The sequence below is a fragment of the Cnephaeus nilssonii genome (genome assembly GCF_951640355.1).
Source record: "Cnephaeus nilssonii genome assembly, chromosome: 13".
In the NCBI taxonomy this organism is placed as follows: Eukaryota; Metazoa; Chordata; class Mammalia; order Chiroptera; family Vespertilionidae; genus Cnephaeus; species Cnephaeus nilssonii.
In genome coordinates this window covers 6215876-6234631 of record NC_137084.1, presented here as the reverse complement: position 1 = coordinate 6234631, position 18756 = coordinate 6215876, and the positions used below count along the sequence as shown (strand labels likewise).

The window sequence follows — 18756 nt, the reverse complement described above, 5'->3', positions numbered from 1 at the left end:
AGCTAGGGAGGGAGCCCTAGGGAGCAGAGTGAGGGTTTGAGACCAGAGATGGATGGGCAACAGGAGGGCCACGCTACAGCTCTGAACCCCGCACCGTGACGTTTTCAGAGTATAAACCGTGCGACCCGCAGCTCGTGTCCGAGCGGGTGGCCACCCTGGAGCAGACCTACGAGGCCCTGTGCAAGTTGGCTGCGGCCAGGCGCGCCCGCCTGGAGGAGTCCCGGCGCCTCTGGCGTTTCCTCTGGGAGGCGGGCGAGGCCGAGGCCTGGGTGCGGGAGCAGCAGCACCTGCTGGCCTCCGCGGAAACCGGCCGGGACCTGACTGGCGTTCTCCGCCTGCTCAACAAGCACACGGCGCTGCGAGGCGAGATGAGCGGCCGGCTGGGGCCCTTGAAGCTCACCCTGGAGCAGGGCCAGCAGTTAGTGGCCGAGGGCCACCCTGGGGCAGGCCAGGCCGCCGCCCGGGCAGCTGAGCTCCAAGCCCAGTGGGAGCGGCTGGAGGCTCTGGCGGAGGAGCGGGCCCAGCGGCTCGCCCAGGCCGCCAGCCTCTACCAGTTCCAGGCGGATGCAAACGACATGGAGGCCTGGCTGGTAGACGCGCTGCGCCTGGTGTCCAGCCCGGAGCTGGGGCACGACGAGTTCTCCACGCAGGCCCTGGCCCGGCAGCATCGGGCCCTGGAGGAGGAGATCCGAGGCCACCGGCCAACCCTGGACGCCCTGAGGGAACAGGCTGCTGCCCTGCCTCTGGCTCTGAGCCGCACCCCCGAGGTGCAGGGCAGGGTGCCCACCCTGGAGCGGCACTACGAGGAGCTGCAGGCCCGGGCGGGCGAGCGAGCGAGGGCCCTGGAGGCGGCCCTGGCGCGCTACACCATGCTCAGCGAGGCCGGGGCCTGCGGGCTGTGGGTGGAGGAGAAGGAGCAGTGGCTCAACGGGCTCACGCTGCCAGAGCGCCTGGAGGACCTGGAGGTGGTGCAGCAAAGGTAGGCCCCCTGCAGCTCCCTCTGGAATGGCCTTGTGAGTTGGGGGGCTGGCGAGAGGCATGGCAGGTCTCACCGGAAACTGCCTGCTCTTGCTATATCCCTATGAGTCTGGTTTTCTGTTGTTGTTTTAATGAAAAATGCTAAACATACTCAAAAGTAGAAAAGATTGTGCAACAAACGCCTACATACCCACCACCTGGGTTCAGTAATTGTTAATATCTTGCTCTATTTGATTCATTTTCCTTTTCAAAAGCCAAGCCCCAATATTATCATTTCATCTCTGCATTCTCCAGGATGCATCCTTTAACAAATATGAGGAAGTATTGTTAAAGTTATTTTTTAATTGTGTGTGTGGATTTAAAATAGCTAAGGCTTTGAAGTTATAAACCTTTAGATAGAGACACTGATTGACCTCATGAAGTAGCTTGATTTTTACAGAATAATAAATGTTAAAATCATATAGAAAGGTCGTATTTTTTTTTATAGAACCACAATACCATTATTACACAGAACAAAATTAGCAATGCCTTACTATCATCTACTACTCAGTCTCTAGTCAGATTTCCTGGTGGTTTTAAAAATGATAATAAAATTTTTTTTTTTTTAGTTTTCAAATTATCCTATGACGGGTTGGCAAACTACAACCCTTGGGCCAAATCCGGCCTACAGCCTGTTTTTGTAAATAAAGCTTTATTGGAACAGAGCCACGCTCATTCATCTACACATCATCCGAAGATAACAGAGCTGAATACTGTGACAAAGACCATATGGCCCACAAACCTAAACTATTTACTGTGTGGCCCTTTTCGGAAAATGTTTGCTGGCAGTCTCTGAGAATGTAAAATGTCCCTGGGAGAAATTATGCTTCACATCTTGATCAGTTACATATTTTTGGTTATCAGTTCATTTTTAACTTGGGTCCCAGGTAGACAGCTAAGGAGTAAGGCCCAGAGAAATAAGGTAGGTTCTGGTGAAGGCTGGGGCCCTGTGCCAGGATTAGTTAACTTGTGCAGCTGTTCTTGACTTTTAACTTCCACATCTTTTTGAGCAACTCTAGAGATGATCGTTTTTCTACTTGTTTAGGGGGAGTTGGGGACTCCCCCTTGACCCACAGATACTATGAGCCTGTAGGTAAGAGGTGCAGAGGCTCCTATAAACAAGCTTCACGCTGACGGAGAGGAGTTTCCATGGTTGTCTAGGGGGGTTGCAGGGGCGTCACCACCTCCCGCCGATCTTACCCGGCTCTGCCACCCCTCAGGTTCGAGACCCTGGAGCCCGAAATGAATGCCCTCGCGGCGCGAATCACTGCCGTGAATGACATTGCAGAGCAGTTGCTGAAGGCCAACCCCGCGGGCAAGGACAGCATCGTCAACACCCAGAAGCAGCTCAACCACAGGTGGCTGGAGGGCGGGACTAGGGAACTGAGAGAGGACACAGCAGTTGGGATGGCAACCAGAGAGTTCTGTAGGGCATGGAATGGGGGTGAAAAATGAGGTGGGAAGGTGGTCTGGAAGGTGCTGGGGGAGGGGAATAATGAAAGATGAAAGCGGGCAAGGTGGTGTGAAGAGGCTGGAGCCTGGACGGGGAGCAATCAAGATGGAGACGAGAGGATGGAGCGGGTGGGGAGAGAGAGGCAGGGAAGAAGCTTCCAGATGTACCTGGACAGGGCGGGGAAGCTGAGCCACTCCAGACATCAGACCCTCCCCCCACTCTCAGGTGGCAGCAGTTCCGGGCCCTGGCGGATGGCAAGAAGGCAGCTCTGACGTCGGCCCTGAGCATCCAGAACTACCACCTGGAGTGCACGGAGACCCAGGCCTGGATGAGAGAAAAGACCAAGGTCATCGAGTCCACCCAGGGCCTGGGCAATGACCTGGCTGGGGTGCTGGCACTGCAGCGCAAGCTGGCCGGCACCGAGCGCGACCTGGAGGCCATCGCCGCCCGGGTGGGTGAACTGACTCGAGAGGCAAATGCCCTGGCTGCCAGCCACCCCGCCCAAAGCTCTGCCATCCATGCCCGGCTTGGAGAGGTGCAAGCTGGCTGGGAGGACCTCAGGGCCACCATGAGACGTCGAGAGGAGTCGCTGGGTGAGGCGCGGCGGCTGCAGGACTTCCTGCGCAGCTTAGATGACTTCCAGGCTTGGCTAGGCCGCACGCAGACTGCGGTGGCCTCTGAAGAAGGGCCGGCCACCCTGCCCGAGGCAGAGGCCCTCCTGGCCCAACACGCAGCCCTCCGGGGAGAGGTGGAGCGGGCCCAGAGCGAGTACAGCCGGCTGCGGGCCTTGGGTGAGGAGGTGACCCGGGACCAGGCCGATCCCCAGTGCCTCTTCCTACGGCAGCGACTCGAAGCCCTGGGAACCGGCTGGGAGGAGCTGGGCCGCATGTGGGAGAGCCGGCAGGGCCGCCTGGCCCAGGCCCATGGCTTCCAGGGGTTCCTGCGGGATGCTCGCCAGGCCGAGGGCGTGCTCAGCAGCCAGGTGAGAGCCCAGGGCACAGTCAGGAAGAAGGGGAAGCTGGGCAGGGGCATGTGAAGGAGAGAGGTGGAGGGGAGGGATGCGGCAGCAGGTGGGGTAGTGGAGGAAACAGGATGGGCAGGAAGAACATGTTAGAAAAATGGACCATGACTTACCGAAATTGACATAAACTGGCTTGTCACATGGTTACTACAGAAATGGACTCAATCGCTAGAAACGGGGTGGAATCGGGTTTGGACTGTTAAAGCTTCTCCAGCCCCGCTCCCTCTAACTTCCTGAGATTCCATTGGTGCAGTCCGGCACCATTCCGCCTGACCACGGCTGGGCGGTCTGCCCTGCCCTCCCCGGGTGGCCTCTGTGTCTGAGAACCGAGTTCTGCTTTGAGAGGTGAGCTCGCTGCCTCCCCTCCCACACAGGAATACGTGTTGTCTCACACGGAGATGCCGGGGACCCTCCAGGCTGCGGATGCTACCATCAAGAAACTGGAAGACTTCGTGAGCACCATGGACGCCAACGGGGAGCGGATCCGCGGGCTCCTGGAGGCCGGGCGCCAGCTGGTGTCTGAGGGCAACATCCACGCCGAGAAGATCCGAGAGAAGGCGGACTCCATCGAGAGGAGGTATGATGAGGACGGGGCCGCTGGAGGGTTCGAGAGGGAAATGAGTGAAAGCAGGGTGGCCTCGATGATGGAGAACACGGAGGTCAGCCTGGCAGATGGGGCTGGGGGCTGACAGGAAGTAGAGGAAGAAGAGCCCATGGTCAGAGAGGGCCTAAGCCATGGGCTGGGAGGTTCTGCCTCCCTCACACGGGAGCAAAATGAAGTCAACCAGGGCAGCTGGGCGCCGGACACCGGATTCGGGCTGTTTCACAGTGTGCCTGGAAGGCGCTGTGCCCACAGGAGGAGGACTGGAGGCTTCTGGGTCAGTCAGAGGGTCATGAGCCCTTCCCAGCAAGTTCAGGAGTTTCACGAGGGGCTGTCGTTACAGACACAGGAAGAACCAAGAAGCGGTGCAGCAGCTTTTGGGACGTCTCCGGGACAACCGAGAGCAGCAGCATTTCTTACAAGATTGTCACGAGGTGAGGCTCAGGGCCCCGTCCCCTCCGACAGGCCCAGCCATCCTTTCCACGGCGCCCTGACTCTCTGCGCCAAGAGTGAGTCCGACGCTGTGTCCCCTGAGCAGGTGAACCCGCACAGCTTCTCCCCACGTCCGCCGTCTCCCAGCTCCCCGGCCCCCGCTTTACGCCTCACTCTTCCCTCCCTCTGAAACGCACGTGGCCTTTCTCCATCCCTGGCCTATGCCTGTCCAGCTGAAACTCTGGATCGATGAGAAGATGCTGACGGCCCAGGACGTGTCCTACGACGAGGCCCGCAACCTGCACACCAAGTGGCAGAAGCACCAGGCGTTCATGGCTGAGCTGGCCGCCAACAAGGACTGGCTGGACAAGGTGGACAAGGTGAGCGGTGCGACAGGAGCAGCCGGGCGAGGACCCTTGGACTCCTCTGGGCAGGGTCCCAGCCACAGTGCCGGGGCGGACCCAGGCTTCGGGATGTGGCTCTTTCAGGGTCAGAGGTCATGGGGCCTCCCATGCCAATCTTCCAAGGTGGGAAATTCCACGCTGAGGAACAAACGTTCTAGGTCTGTGGGACAGTGACTCCAGAACTTGGAGGAAATGCAAATGAGTGAGGAGCCAAACTGCGGATCTGGGTCAGCGCCACAACTATCGCGGGGTCCCGCGCAGGATGACCCTCCTCGGCAGGGTCAGCACACTCCCTCCGGGACGGCCGGTGGGGAATGCTTCGGGCTTTTGTGAGCCTTATAGTTTCTGCGGCGACCGCTCAACTCTGCCATCGTAGTGAAAAGCGGCCATAGGAATACATGCATGGACTAGTGTAGCTGAGTGCCAACAAAACTTTATTTATAAAAACAGGGCCGCAGTTTGCCAACCCCTGCTTTTGAGTCTTGCTATTCCTGGTATTTGCTCTCCCACCCAGCTCTTCCCCAGGAGCTGAGCACAGGTAAAACTTTATTTCTACTCAACGAGTGTTGCTGGACAAGCTCAGCACTCCGCTAGGGGCTGCAAGGTTTATAAAAAAGATACTTTCCTTCCCTCAGGGGCATACTGCTTGGGCAGAAGAGGAGACCAGTGTATATTCCGTGTTTCCATTTGTTCCGCAAACATTTACTTGGTGCTACAATATGCAAAGCCTTGTATATGGAGGGGGGACAGGTGATTCCACTGCGGGCCCCACCCTCGAGGATGCCACTGTGGCCAGGATCTGAGTCATACACACAAGCAGATAAGTTAGATCCAAATCAGAATGTCGGGAGCACAGTAAGAACCAATCAAGCCTGGACTCCGAGAGACGGGGTGGGGATCCTAGAAGCAGGAGCCTCAGGGCAGTCGCGAGGGATGAGCAGAATTTGGACAAGCAGATACTGGAGGGAAGATATTTCTAGGTAGAGAAACAGAGCAGCTGGAAACCAGAGAGGTGGAAGTGGGGTGTCTGTCTAGGAGCCAAGGGGTAAGTCAATCTAGGATCGCAGGATGCGTGAAGGGGCCCAGGGAGGAGACGGTGGGAAAGTCCTGGGAGAAATGGTCAGGAGAAGCCCCGATCACCACGTCAGGACTGGGCGTCGAGTGTGGATTGCGCTGGAGGTTTGTGAAGGGACCCCAGCAGCGTTCGATGCTGAGGCTGCGTGTTGTGATTTCTGTTCCCCTGAAACAAGGCCTCCAGTGCGGCCATGAGAATGGGGGCGCTCACAGGAAATGCCTGTGGGCAGTGGGCAGATGAGACGGAGCGGGGTAGGTAGTCAGGAAAGGGCCCGCTGCCGTGCTGGCTACCCCAGGGGGCAACTGGTGCGCAGTCCTAATGTGGCGTCCTGGGCGCCGAGCATGCGTCAGAGTCATCCCAACCAAAGCACCAAAATGCTGTTTGTCCACCAACTCCGTCCGTCACCGCCTTGCATGCAGGTCAAGGGACTCTGCTTCCCTCACCTCCCCAGAAACCAAAGTCCTCCAGCAGAAAGGCTGCGAGTGGGGGGACAGGGGAGACTCACTTGCCACAGGTCAGGTGCGGGGTGAGGAGCTGAGAAAAATGAAACGATAACAGATAACACAAGACCATGTGCAATGTAACACTAGAAACCACAAGCACTAGGGAACTCGAAATAGGGGAGATCGCAGAGGCTTCTCAGTTGAGCTGAGATTTGAGCTGGACCTTGAAGGGGGATCTGAGTTTGATCAGCAGTAAGGTAGGGAAGTTTAGGGGGGAGGGAGTTCCAAACCTTGGAGAAGAGCAGGTTAAGGAGAACACGCAAGAACTTAGGCCTCTGGCCTGCCCCGCGCAGTGGTGTCTAACTCTGACTCTTACCCTTCTTTGCCCCACCACCCAGGAAGGGCGGGAGCTGAGCCTCGAGAAGCCAGAGCTGAAAGCCCTGGTGTCGGAGAAGCTGGAGGACCTGCACCGGCGCTGGGATGAGCTGGAGACCACCACCCAGGCCAAGGCCCGCAGCCTCTTCGATGCCAACCGGGCAGAGCTGTTTGCCCAGAGCTGCTCTGCCCTGGAGAGCTGGCTGCTGAGCCTGCAGGCCCAGCTGCACTCCGACGACTACGGCAAGGACCTCACCAGCGTCAACATTCTGCTCAAGAAGCAGCAGGTGTGCGGGAGCCTTTGCTGGAGAGGATGAGTGCAGGAGGCAGGAGGGGGCCGCCTGTAGCTCTGGAGACTGGGGAGGCCATTCTCAGATACCCCCAGGCTCAGTTCCGGAACTCTTTGGCGAGGGCAGAGCCCACCAATGGCATTGGGAATTTACTGGGGAGTCACGGGCCAGAGCAGGTCTGCAGCTGGCAGGCCAAAGCTGGCCAGCAGGGCGTCGTCACTGATGCCAGGGAAACTTGCTGTGGGGATAGCCACTGGCCTCCTGCACACCGTGGGCAGCTTTGCGTGGGCGCTGGAGAAGAGCCAAAAGCAGGAGCCGCCCTCTCCGTGCCTTGTGGTGTCCCTCCATCACCCTCTACTGGCAGGACCCAGCATTGCACCAGCTGGTGGAGGAGAAATGTCTCCAGGGTCCAGTTCTCATGTCTCCAACAGGGAAGGCGAGGTGGATCTGGGACTGAGAGGCAATGGATTGCTCACTGGCACAGTTATCAGGGCCCCCTTCCCCGGACTCTTATGTACATTAAAGCTTGAGATCCACTATCTAGGCCATGAGGGATGCTGTCCCTGGGGTGAGCCCAGGGTAGGTAGTCACGATTGGCTTGATATTGACCAGGGTCCCCTCTGAGGTTGGTGGTGGACGCGCGGTGATAACACCTTCCTCTTGCGGCCCGGCAGATGCTGGAACGGGAGATGGCTGTGCGGGAGAAGGAGGTGGAGGCCATCCAGGCCCAGGCCAAAGCTCTGGCCCAGGAAGACCAGGGTGCAGGGGAGGTGGAGAGGACCTCGCGGGCGGTGGAGGACAAGTTCAGGGCCCTGTGCCAGCCCATGAGGGAGCGCTGCCAGCGCCTGCAGGCCTCCCGCGAGCAGCACCAGTTCCACCGGGACGTGGAGGACGAGATCGTGAGTCACTAGGGCCGGGGATCGGGTAGCGTCGTCCCCACGGCAAACTGCCCCCTGCCTTGCGCTGGGGCAATGCCAGCCGTGTTTTCCTCCCCTTTGGCATTGAAAACCAACCCTCTAGGGACCCGTGGGGATGCCCTGGAAGGTCCTTTTCCCTAGAACCAGAGGTGGCCGTTTCCTGCACACACACCAGGAGCCCTAGAACACGTCCCCTCCGCTGACCCACTCTCCAGCTCCCAGCCGCTGCTTGGCCCTGCGGACCTCACTGACCCTCCTTTCCCATTCAGTTGTGGGTGACGGAGCGTCTGCCCATGGCCAGCTCCCGGGAGCACGGCAAGGACCTGCCCAGTGTCCAGCTCCTCATGAAGAAAAACCAGGTGAGGCAGAGGCGAAAGGCAAAAGGAAGGTCCCGAGAGCCTCCTGGGACGTGGAAGATTGTTTTTCTTAAGACCTGGGGTTTCTCTGCCCGCCCGCCCCCCCTCGATGCCGGGTGTGACCCTAGACTTCAGTGGTTGGCCTTGCCTCGCCGCGGGAGGGTGGGTTCCCTCCGGAGAAGATCATGGAATTGAAGGAGCTTTACCATCACATCCTGGGGCCAGGAGGGAGGAGAAGTGCAGAGGATTCAGGAAGGAAGAGAAGCAAGAGTGTGAGGGGGCTTGATGTTGAGTAGGTGTAAGGGGGCCCTTAGCAAGCTTTCCAGTGTGTCCTCTTCTGCTGCTGGGGACAGACGCTGCAAAAGGAGATACAAGGCCATGAGCCACGGATTGCGGACCTGAGGGAGCGGCAGCGTGCCCTGGGTGCGGCCGCGGCAGGCCCGGAGCTGGCTGAGCTACAGGAAATGTGGAAACGCCTGAGCCACGAGCTGGAGCTTCGAGGGAAGCGACTCGAAGAGGCCCTGCGAGCCCAGCAGTTCTACCGCGATGCCGCCGAGGCCGAGGCCTGGATGGGGGAGCAGGAGTTACACATGATGGGCCAGGAGAAAGCCAAGGTGAGGCCGGGGCAGAGCCAGGCTGTTACCTGCTTCTCTCCTCCCCGGGACCCGCCCTGATGCCCGCCGTCCGGTCCCCAGGACGAGCTGAGCGCCCAGGCCGAGGTGAAGAAGCACCAGGTGTTGGAGCAAGCCCTGGCCGACTACGCCCAGACCATCCACCAGCTGGCAGCCAGCAGCCAAGACATGATTGACCACGACCACCCCGAGAGGTGAGCACAGCGGCATCAGGGGACCAGCGCCTGGGGGAGAGGGGAGCCGTTCCAAGAAGGTGCAGGGTCGTGGAGCCTCCCGTACTGCGTGCACACAGGTCCATCCAGAAAGGTGCAGCTGGTTGGCTAAGAGGGACAGGACTCTACGGGACAGGCTGGGGATCCGAGCAGGGCATCCTAAGTCCTGGGCCGCTCTCCCTCCCCCACAGCACACGGATATCGATCCGCCAAGCCCAGGTGGACAAGCTGTACGCTGGCCTGAAGGAGCTGGCCGGAGAGCGGCGGGAGCGCCTGCAGGAGCACCTGAGGCTGTGCCAGCTGCGCCGTGAGCTGGATGACCTGGAGCAGTGGATCCAGGAGCGCGAGGTGGTGGCAGCCTCCCACGAGCTGGGCCAGGACTACGAGCACGTGACGGTGAGTGCGGAGAGGACACCGGCCGCAGGTCAGCTCCTGGGCGAGTAGGGGCCCCGCTGGGAGACTAGGGCCCCATCCTGCGCAGGGCACCACGGGGTGGGTGCAGGCCCGGCTGCGCAGCACTGTCCTCCCGGGTTTTGAGGTACTGAAGTGGAAGAACTGTGCAGAAAGGAGGACGGGGCTGTGCACAGAACTGGGTGGAAAGGAAATTAGCGATCACTCTTTTCCAACAGAACTAGACAGTGTAAGGTGTCCCTGTCTGCAGGCTGAAGGTTGCAAGCGCCCCACTGCCTTTGAGGGCCCAGGTGTTCAAATCCAGGGTCACTGGGAACCACTTGCATCTGCTCATGGGCTCAGCCCAGCTGGAGCAACCTATTTTGTTCCGTGTGGCCCAGGGGAGAGAAGTGGGTTCTCAGTTTGGGGTGAGAAGGCTCGCCCGGCCCCCTCCGCTGCCCAGTCCTGTTAGGCAGGGGCCAGAGTCAGAGTTGTCTGTGCAACTGTTCCCTCCACCAGATGCTCCGGGACAAATTCCGAGAGTTCTCCCGGGACACGAGCACCATCGGCCAGGAGCGCGTGGACAGTGCCAACGCGTTGGCCAACGGGCTCATCGATGGGGGCCATGCCGCCCGGGCCACCGTGGCCGAGTGGAAGGACAGCCTCAACGAGGCCTGGGCTGACCTGCTCGAGCTGCTGGACACACGGGGTCAGGTGCTGGCAGCCGCGTATGAGCTACAGCGCTTCCTGCACGGGGCCCGCCAGGCCCTGGCGCGGGTGCAGCAAAAGCAGCAGCAACTTCCCGACGGGACCGGCCGAGACCTCAACGCGGCCGAAGCCCTGCAGCGCCGGCACTGTGCCTTCGAGCATGACATCCAGGCCCTCAGCGCCCAGGTCTGACTCAGCGAGTGAGGTCAGGGGTGGCTTGGAGGAGACTTTGTAGAAAAGGGGGCCCTCAGAAATGCCGGGGGTTGGCCTCCTCTGGAAGGCCACTTAGGGATGAGGTGGAATTGCTCTACGGAAACATCTCTGGCCAGAGGACATCTCACCACCACGTTCACACCTTTAACGACAAGCCTCCTTGAGGGCCCGTGACATCGTCACATGGTCCCGAGGCTGGAGTATTCATGTTGTACTAAAATCCACCTCTCGTTCCCACCCAACTAGAGCTCTAGACCCACACAAATCAAGCAGAGATCCTTCCTGCAACCATTTAAACCCGTCACACACACACCCCCGTCCAAGTCCCTCTTTCAGGCTGAAAATCTCATTCCAGCCCTCCCTGAGGTCTCACGTCTTGGACAAGCCTCTGAAAGCCCAGCTGGCTAGTCGCCCTTTTAAAGGGCTGCTCCCCAGGCCAAGCCCAGGCTCCCACTTGGGACCCAACAGGGAGAGTATGACAAAGCTTACTCGGCACCAGCTGTCATCTTTCCCAGCCCCCACCCCCTGCTCCTCCTGCTCCTCCAGCTGGTAAATGGGCAGGCCGGGCGAGCAGAGGCCAGGGTGGGGCGTGGGGGAGGAGACTGCAGCTCCTCAGAGTCTCTAGCTCTTCTTGACTCTGAGCTGGGCCCTGCAGGTCCAGCAGGTGCAGGACGATGGCCACCGGCTCCAGAAGGCCTACGCGGGAGACAAGGCCGAGGAGATCGGCCGCCATATGCAGGCCGTGACGGAGGCCTGGGCCCAGCTTCAGGGAAGCTCTGCTGCCCGCCGCCAGCTGCTGCTGGACACTACGGACAAGTTCCGCTTCTTCATGGCTGTCCGGGAGTTGATGCTGTGGATGGACGGGGTGAACCTGCAGATGGATGCCCAGGAGCGGCCCCGGTGAGGCCCACGGTGCCCGTGGCCTACAGGGGTTGGGAGCTGGTGGCTGGGATAGGGTTGAGGGCAGCAGTGTTGTGATGTGGTCTCTGTACCCCCAGGGATGTGTCCTCCGCAGACATGGTTATCAAGAACCACCAGGGCATCAAAGCAGAGATCGAGGCCAGGGCCGACCGCTTCTCCTCTTGCATCGACATGGGGCAGGGGCTGCTCGCCAGGAGCCACTATGCAGCTGAGGAGGTGGGCGAGGCCTGGGCACAACCAGGTCCTCCTTATGGCAGCGGCCTTAGTGCTGTGTGTTCTTCCCTGAGTCTTTCTGCTTCCTCATCCTTTCTTACAGACCTTCCACTCTCTCTCCCCTCCGTGCTTTGCAGGGAGTCCCACTCTATCCTCCCCACCCCGAACTGTCTGCCTCTTGAAATCAGAAATCACTAGTTCCCCTGTGTCAGTCCCCCAGAGACCCTGAAAAGCCCAGCGGGGTGCTCACTCGCATCTCTGCCCCCCAGATCTCGGAGAAGCTGTCTCAGCTGCAGGCACGGCGCCAGGAGACCGCAGACAAGTGGCAGGAGAAGATGGACTGGCTCCAGCTTGGTGAGGGTGCCAGGCCCTGCCAGGAGGGGCTGGGGGTCTTGAACCCTGTCGTTTCCAGAGTAAGACCAGGAATCCTGGGCATGGAATTCAAGGCTCCCGTCCTTGGCTCTGCCCTGTGCTCCTGCTTTGGGGCAGTAGCTTTCTCTGTGCCCTGTTCTGGACATGGTTACAGTGCTCTGCCGGTGCCACTCTGACCTGCCCTCTTCCTGTGATCCCCCCCCCCCCCCATCCCTGCAGTTTTGGAGGTGCTCGTGTTTGGAAGAGATGCAGGTATGGCGGAGGCCTGGCTGTGCAGCCAAGAGCCACTGGTGCGAAGTGCTGAGCTGGGTTGCACAGTTGATGAAGTCGAGAACCTCATCAAGCGGCACGAGGCCTTCCAGAAGTCAGCAGTGGCCTGGGAGGAGCGGTTCAGTGCGCTGGAGAAGCTCACCGCGGTGAGGGCCACAGGACCCCAGGGATGCCCCTGCCCCGTCCCGCGACCCCGAGCCCGTGCTCCCTTCTGCTGGAAGAAAACAGCTCCTCTCCTCCCACTGCACCAGCATCTCCAGATGTGAGCCAGGAGTGCCATGTTGTCACCACAGCTTTAGGCGTCGTCATTCCCCTGAGTGACGCTGTGAGACACCTCCTCCCCCGTTTCTAATCACCCCGCCTTCTTTTGGAATTGTAGCTTCCTTTCTGTTTCATCAGACCAGAGCTGAGACATTTCATCTTCCCCAGCTCCCTGGTTCTTTTAAATGAGACCTTCTGTGCTCTGACCTCAGAGTGTTTTGACAGCTGGAGGAGCAGGAGAAGGAGCGGAAAAGGAAGAGGGAAGAGGAGGAACGGAGGAAACAGCCCCCTGCTCCAGAGCCCACAGCCAGCCTGCCTGGAGGGGTCCTAGCGGACGGCCAGACGGCTCCTGATGCTTCCTGGGACAGGTGCGAGCGGGGCATCTGGGGAGGAGGAGGAGGCTGAAGATAAGCAACCCCAGGACTTATATTATTTTGTGTCATCTGCTGCTCCAGAACCCACCCCCGGCTACCAGCACCCACACAGCCAGCCAGCATTAACGGAGTCTGCACAGATGGGGAGTCCCCACAGGTGAGCCCCACACCCCCTGTGCCCTATCGGAACTGCAGCCCCATGCCCTGCACATACTCTTACAGCTTCTTGTCCTTGTAGCCCCTGTTGGAACAACAAAGACTTGAGCAGGGCAGCTTCCCAGAAGGGCCTGTGAGTTCCTCCTGGAGGTGTGGGTGTTGATATCCGGAGGGACGAAGCGGGGTATGGGCTGGGTGGTGGGGACACTGAGGTCAGGAGAGGGCAGCGGCTCAAAGGAAACTTGGGGGCAGAAAGCCCAGCTCTTGGACTTCAAGCTTCTGACATCCGGGCTAGTTACCGGCTCCCTCATCCTTTGACACAGACTCTTCCCCACAGGGGTCTGGCCCAGGGGACGAGACCAACGGGCCCCAGGGAGAGAGGCAGACCCGGACACAGGGCTCGGCCCCTCCTACCCTGCCCCAGAGCAGGTCATCTGAGTCAGCCCGGGTTGCCACCTTGCCCTCTCGAGGCCCAGAGCTCTCTGCCCAGGAACAGATGGAGGGGATGCTGTGCCGCAAGCAGGAGATGGAGGCCTTCGGCAAGAAGGCTGCCAACAGGTAGCGGTTCTGGCCGCGCAGCGCTGTGGCCTCTCCAGTCACTGCCTCTGAAGAGGCTTCCCCGGAACCTCTTCCTGAACAGGTGGGGAGGAGTGGGGGTGCCCTGCAGGAGGAGAGTCCTCTGGGGAAGGGGTAGGACTCAGGCGTAGAGTGGGGCCTCCGGAAGGCCAGGAGGGTGTAAAAATGCCAGGCCTAAGAACAGGGTGGCACTGGAAATCCTAGAACACCCACGCTCTCCCCAGGGCTCCCAGCCCCATAAAAGCTGGTCAGTCTGCCTGTCTCGCTTCGTCACCTGCATCACGTCCTCCCAGGTCATGGCAGAATGTGTACTGTGTCCTGCGGCACGGGAGCCTTGGTTTCTACAAGGACGTGAAGGCAGCCAGCACGGGAGTGCCATACCACGGAGAAGTGCCTGTCAGCCTGGCCAGGGCCCAGGGCAGTGTCGCCTTTGATTATCGGAAGCGCAAACACGTTTTCAAGCTGGGGTAGGAACAGAACCGTACCCTCGGGGTGGGAGGGGGAGTCAGAGCGATACAAGATGAAGAAGGGTAGAGTTACAGGGCCAGGCATTTGGGGACAGGTGGAGAGATGGGGAAAGCAGGGGGCGAGGGGGTACATTATATTTCACACCAAGGGGAGCAGGAGCTCCCAGACTCAGGCCTGATGGCTGACCATGTCAGGCTGAAAAGTTGTCCTGGATGGGATAGCTGAGGACAGGGTGCTGGCATTCCCCTGCCTCCAGGGACCTCCAGGAGCCTGCCCCTGCTGCCAGCAAGCAGCCAGAGTGGAGGCATGGCCTGGGGTGGAAGTGAGGTCATCCTGGTCCTCTGTAGCCAATCAAGAAGCATTTGCTTTCGCACAGTCCTGAGGCTCTGGAGGATGTGCAGAGGTGTCTGATCTGGCTCCGAGGGCCCCAGCAGGCATGGTCTCCACCCTGGCCTGTGGCTGATGATTGAACTCCTACCAGCACTGATTGGGCCAATCCCGATTCTCAGCTCTGTCCTGAGGTTTCTCTCTCTCCCAACAGCTTACAGGATGGGAAAGAATATTTATTCCAAGCCAAGGATGAGGTGAGCTGCCCCCTCTCGGCCCACACCCCGGTCTCCCCATTGCCATTCTCAGAACCCTCCAATTGTAGATTTTTCCTTAAGTGTCTCATTCTTTGGAATCAGACAGCCCACAGTGTGCCACCTGGATGTTTGTGAAGGCCACACCAAAACATGTTCCCTGTCTTAAGGGGTCTTTTTCTCCAATGACATGAAATAGTCAAACCCTTTTTCTGCCACCTCCTCCCAAGCTTCCCCGCCGTCCACAGGCTGGAGGCCTCAGCGCAGCGACCTTGAAGCTGACCAGTTGTCTTTCCCTGCTCCCTGTAGGCAGAGATGAGCTCGTGGCTGCGGGTGGTGAATGCAGCCATTGCCGCTGCGTCCTCTGCCTCTGGAGAGCCTGAAGAGCCAACGGTGCCCAGTGCCACCCGGGGCATGACCCGGGCCATGACAATGCCCCCAGTATCACCGATCGGGGCTGAGGGGCCCGTGGTACTTCGCAGCAAGGACGGCAGAGAACGAGAGCGAGAAAAACGCTTCAGCTTCTTCAAGAAGAATAAATAGTTGGGGGCAAGACTCCCCGGCCAGCTCCTCCCTTTGTTCAGGAAACTGCCAGGGACTGTCAATAGGGACCACCCTCTTGTCAGGACAACTGCCTGCTGCTAGGGTCTGTTGCCAAGGTCAGCCCATCACCAGGAACTGTCTCTGGGGACAAGTCAGTGTCCCCATGGACAACCCTTCTCTTCTGCTATTTAATTCCAGACTGGTGGTGGGGCCCAGGCAACCCCCGATTCTACTCCCCCCACTCCCCTCTCCCCCAGCCTTAAACCTCTATTCCCACCACAGTGCGGACAGTGCCGCATCCTCAATGTAGGCCACGTGGGGAATGGCTGCCCCTGCCTCAGGGTCATTCTCCCACCACAGCTAGGGCACGCTGTCTGGTGCCTTGCCCCTGGGGACCAGCCAGGAACCTCTAAGAGCTGAAGCAGGACCTGGGGGCAAGATGGCCGGATGATGGAGTCAGAGACACTGAAGCTCCCCCTTCCCATCCTTCTTCATCCTCTGACTCGAGTGGCCACTCCATGTCCAGCGACTCTTAATGGCTTCCAGGTGTGAGTTGTTGTTCAGGGGCAACCACAGCCTTGATTGAGTCTGGCCAAGGAGGTGATTAAACAGCTCAGCTTCTCTTACTGCCTCTGGGTGTCTTTGCTTTCTTGACCACAAGCTCCCTGCCTGTGCCCATGTTTTCCCCTTTGGCTCCAGTCTCCTATGTGTCAGGTTTCCATTCTGTCCCAGCCTCCAACCCCTCAAAGAATCACATTATTTTGAGAGCCTCCATACCTTGGTCTAGTTTCCCCATGAGAATGACCTCCAGTTTGACTAATGTCAAGCCTCTTTTTAGACCAAAGAAGTTCACCATGGGTCAGGATGATGTGAACAAGCAGTGAACGACTATTTCCCTGGTGGACAGCATTCTTCACTTGTGATTCTCTCAACTGCTTCCAAAAACAAAAGACTAAAAAAAAACCCAAAATCTGAAAGATTGAAGAGCATTGCCACAACCTAGTCTTAGCCATGCTCAGCCCAACTGGAGAATAGAGCACATAGAGGGTGATTACTGATCCCACCCTCTATTGAGGAACACCAAAGGAGAAGATCCAGGGTGTTCAGACAGGGATCAGATAAGTGGTGGGTTCCAAGTCCACTGCAATAGAATAACAATACCTTGAGAAGCCACCAAGTACATCCTAAGTGTATAAAAACACAAACACGGGGATATTCTAGACCTAGTGAAGTAGAAAAAAAAAAGGATTCCCCCTTGTCTCTAGCCTGATAATTGGAGGTTTCAGAGCAATAGTATTTGCCTTAGTGGCCTCCTACAGGAAAACCTTTGTACTTTCATTGTTTCCCATTCACACACAAACAACCATTTCTTTGGGGGCTCAGAGAACATCTTTATAGGAAAGCAGCCCTATCTTTAGCATAATTGGCTAAGGGCCTTGGTTGAGCAGACCCCTGACTATCATCAGCCATGACAAAGACAGGGTCAGGTGTGTGCAGGCTCAGGACTAGCACAACACAGCCCCAGAATGACTTCCAATCATGCGATCTGGTAGACCAGATGGCCCACAGAATAATTATCCCTTTCTCTTAAGAAAATCAGATTTAGAGATATCCATAGTAAACATGTAGATAAATGTAACTAGAACAATCTGTCATGGACTAAATGGAAGAATACATCAGCACTATAACCTCTTGTTCTTCAGGTACAACTGTAAAATCCCCATTGTATAAAGGAAAAGTCAGCATTGTGGAATGTTCAAGGAATCTGGGTATTTACACACTAAGAAGGCAGGCCTCGGGGTTGATAGAAAAGCAATAATTGGAAATTTTAGGAGGAAATGTATATGGGGGTGAGAAAATGGAACAATTATCATTTTAATGTATAAAGATAAGTGAAGGTCCTACAGAATGGTGCAATCAGTCATTGTGAATGGGAAAGGAATGAAAGTGGGATTTGAGCATCACGTGCATGCACATGGCAGCTAAAGCTACCAGAGTGCATGAAGCCTTAAGGACAGGACATAGCAGATAATAAGCCTAAGGTCAGGAAGTAAGTGTTGGGAGACACCTTTAGATCTGAGTGGAAGGAAAGTTCCAGGAAAGAAGACAGAATGGTATGGAGCAGAGAGGGATGTGAGATAGGTTAGAGCACAAAAAGACAATAATGTGGGCACCACACATCAATGGGGAAATATGGACAGATAAAAATGGAGTAATTATTTAAAGAAAAACATGTTTACATTTTTACCTAATACCATCTCCAAGGGTGAGTGCTGGATCTCTGCTGTCCAGTACAGCAGCTGCAAGCCACATGTGGCTACTGAGCATTTGAAATATGGCTAGCTGAATTGAGACGTGTTCTAAGTGCAAAATGCTCACTGGATTTCAAAGACTGAAGAGGAAAAAAAGAAGTTATCTCATTAAGAATTTTTATATTGCCCTACCTGGTTTGGCTTGGTGGATAGAGTGTCGGCCTGCGGACTGAAGGGTCCCAGGTTCGATTCCCAGTCAAGGGCATGTACCTTGGTTGCGGGCACATCCCCAGTAGGGAGTGTGCAGGAGGCAGCTGAACGATGTTTCTCTCTCATCGATGTTTCTAACTCTATCCCTCTCCCTTCCTCTCTGTAAAAAAAAAAAAAAAAAAAAATCAATAAAATATATTTTTTAAAAGAATTTTTATATTGCCCCAGCCAGTATGGCTCAGTGAATAATAGAGCGCGAGCCTGCAGACCAAAGGATCCGGGGTTCGATTCTGGTCAAGGACATGTACCTTGGTTGCAGGCTCCTCCCTGGCCCGGGCCCTGGTTGGGGCTCATGCAGGAGGCAACCAATTCATGTGTTTCTCTCATATCGATGTTTCTTCTCTGTCTTCCCCTCTCTCTTCCACTCTCCCTAAAAATCAATGGAAAAAAATACCCTTGGGTGAGGATTAACAAAAACAGACAAAAAATGAATTTTTATATTGATTATATGTTGAAATGATCTTTTAGCTATATTGGGTTTCAAAAGTATTAAAGTTCATTTTACTTTTTAAGTGTGTTTACTAGACAATTTTAAATTATATATATGGCTCACATATTTCTATTTGGACAGCACTGCCCAAAATGAACTACAGACCTAAAAGTGAAAGGTAGAAACATTGTTAAGACTGAAGAGGGAATGATGATAGCTCTCCTCCATCTCTCTGCACAGATAGTCATTATTGTTTTCACAGCCATAGATGGAAGGGTGGACTGGTTTCTAGAGAACAACCTAGCAATTTCACCCTGAGTTTATACCCTCCCAAATTCTCACATGGATCCAGTAGGGCATTCACAATCAACATAAGGATGCTAATTTCAACCTTGTGTACAATGGTGGGGAGTTGGAGGGAACCTGATGCCCTACATCCAGAGATGAATCGGAAAAACAAGGTGGTTGCATACTGTGGAGTATTGCTCAGCTGTCAGCGATGACACAGTAACGTAGCACTTAGTGAAAAA

At 56.8% G+C, this 18756-nt stretch overlaps 1 protein-coding gene across 2 annotated transcripts in view; it reads left to right on the top strand.

The window, feature by feature from the left end:
* Positions 1–15900, top strand: part of SPTBN2 (spectrin beta, non-erythrocytic 2) — a 28129-nt gene extending 12229 nt beyond the window's left edge. The window contains exons 13-36 of one of the 2 annotated variants that reach the window (XM_079788268.1): positions 109–979; positions 2238–2375; positions 2696–3452; positions 3866–4068; positions 4436–4526; positions 4758–4904; positions 6845–7108; positions 7786–8010; positions 8298–8387; positions 8738–8998; positions 9080–9210; positions 9420–9624; positions 10138–10512; positions 11195–11439; positions 11538–11676; positions 11943–12027; positions 12265–12461; positions 12802–12944; positions 13032–13107; positions 13189–13239; positions 13444–13664; positions 13976–14149; positions 14692–14734; positions 15041–15900. In XM_079788268.1, the coding sequence (XP_079644394.1) occupies positions 109–979; positions 2238–2375; positions 2696–3452; positions 3866–4068; positions 4436–4526; positions 4758–4904; positions 6845–7108; positions 7786–8010; positions 8298–8387; positions 8738–8998; positions 9080–9210; positions 9420–9624; positions 10138–10512; positions 11195–11439; positions 11538–11676; positions 11943–12027; positions 12265–12461; positions 12802–12944; positions 13032–13107; positions 13189–13239; positions 13444–13664; positions 13976–14149; positions 14692–14734; positions 15041–15274 (5366 nt within the window). In that variant the 3' untranslated portion in view covers positions 15275–15900. The remainder of the gene's footprint in view (positions 1–108; positions 980–2237; positions 2376–2695; positions 3453–3865; positions 4069–4435; positions 4527–4757; positions 4905–6844; positions 7109–7785; positions 8011–8297; positions 8388–8737; positions 8999–9079; positions 9211–9419; positions 9625–10137; positions 10513–11194; positions 11440–11537; positions 11677–11942; positions 12028–12264; positions 12462–12801; positions 12945–13031; positions 13108–13188; positions 13240–13443; positions 13665–13975; positions 14150–14691; positions 14735–15040) is intronic. The other variant, XM_079788269.1, reaches the window with a different exon arrangement.
* The last annotated feature ends 2856 nt before the right edge of the window (positions 15901–18756 follow it).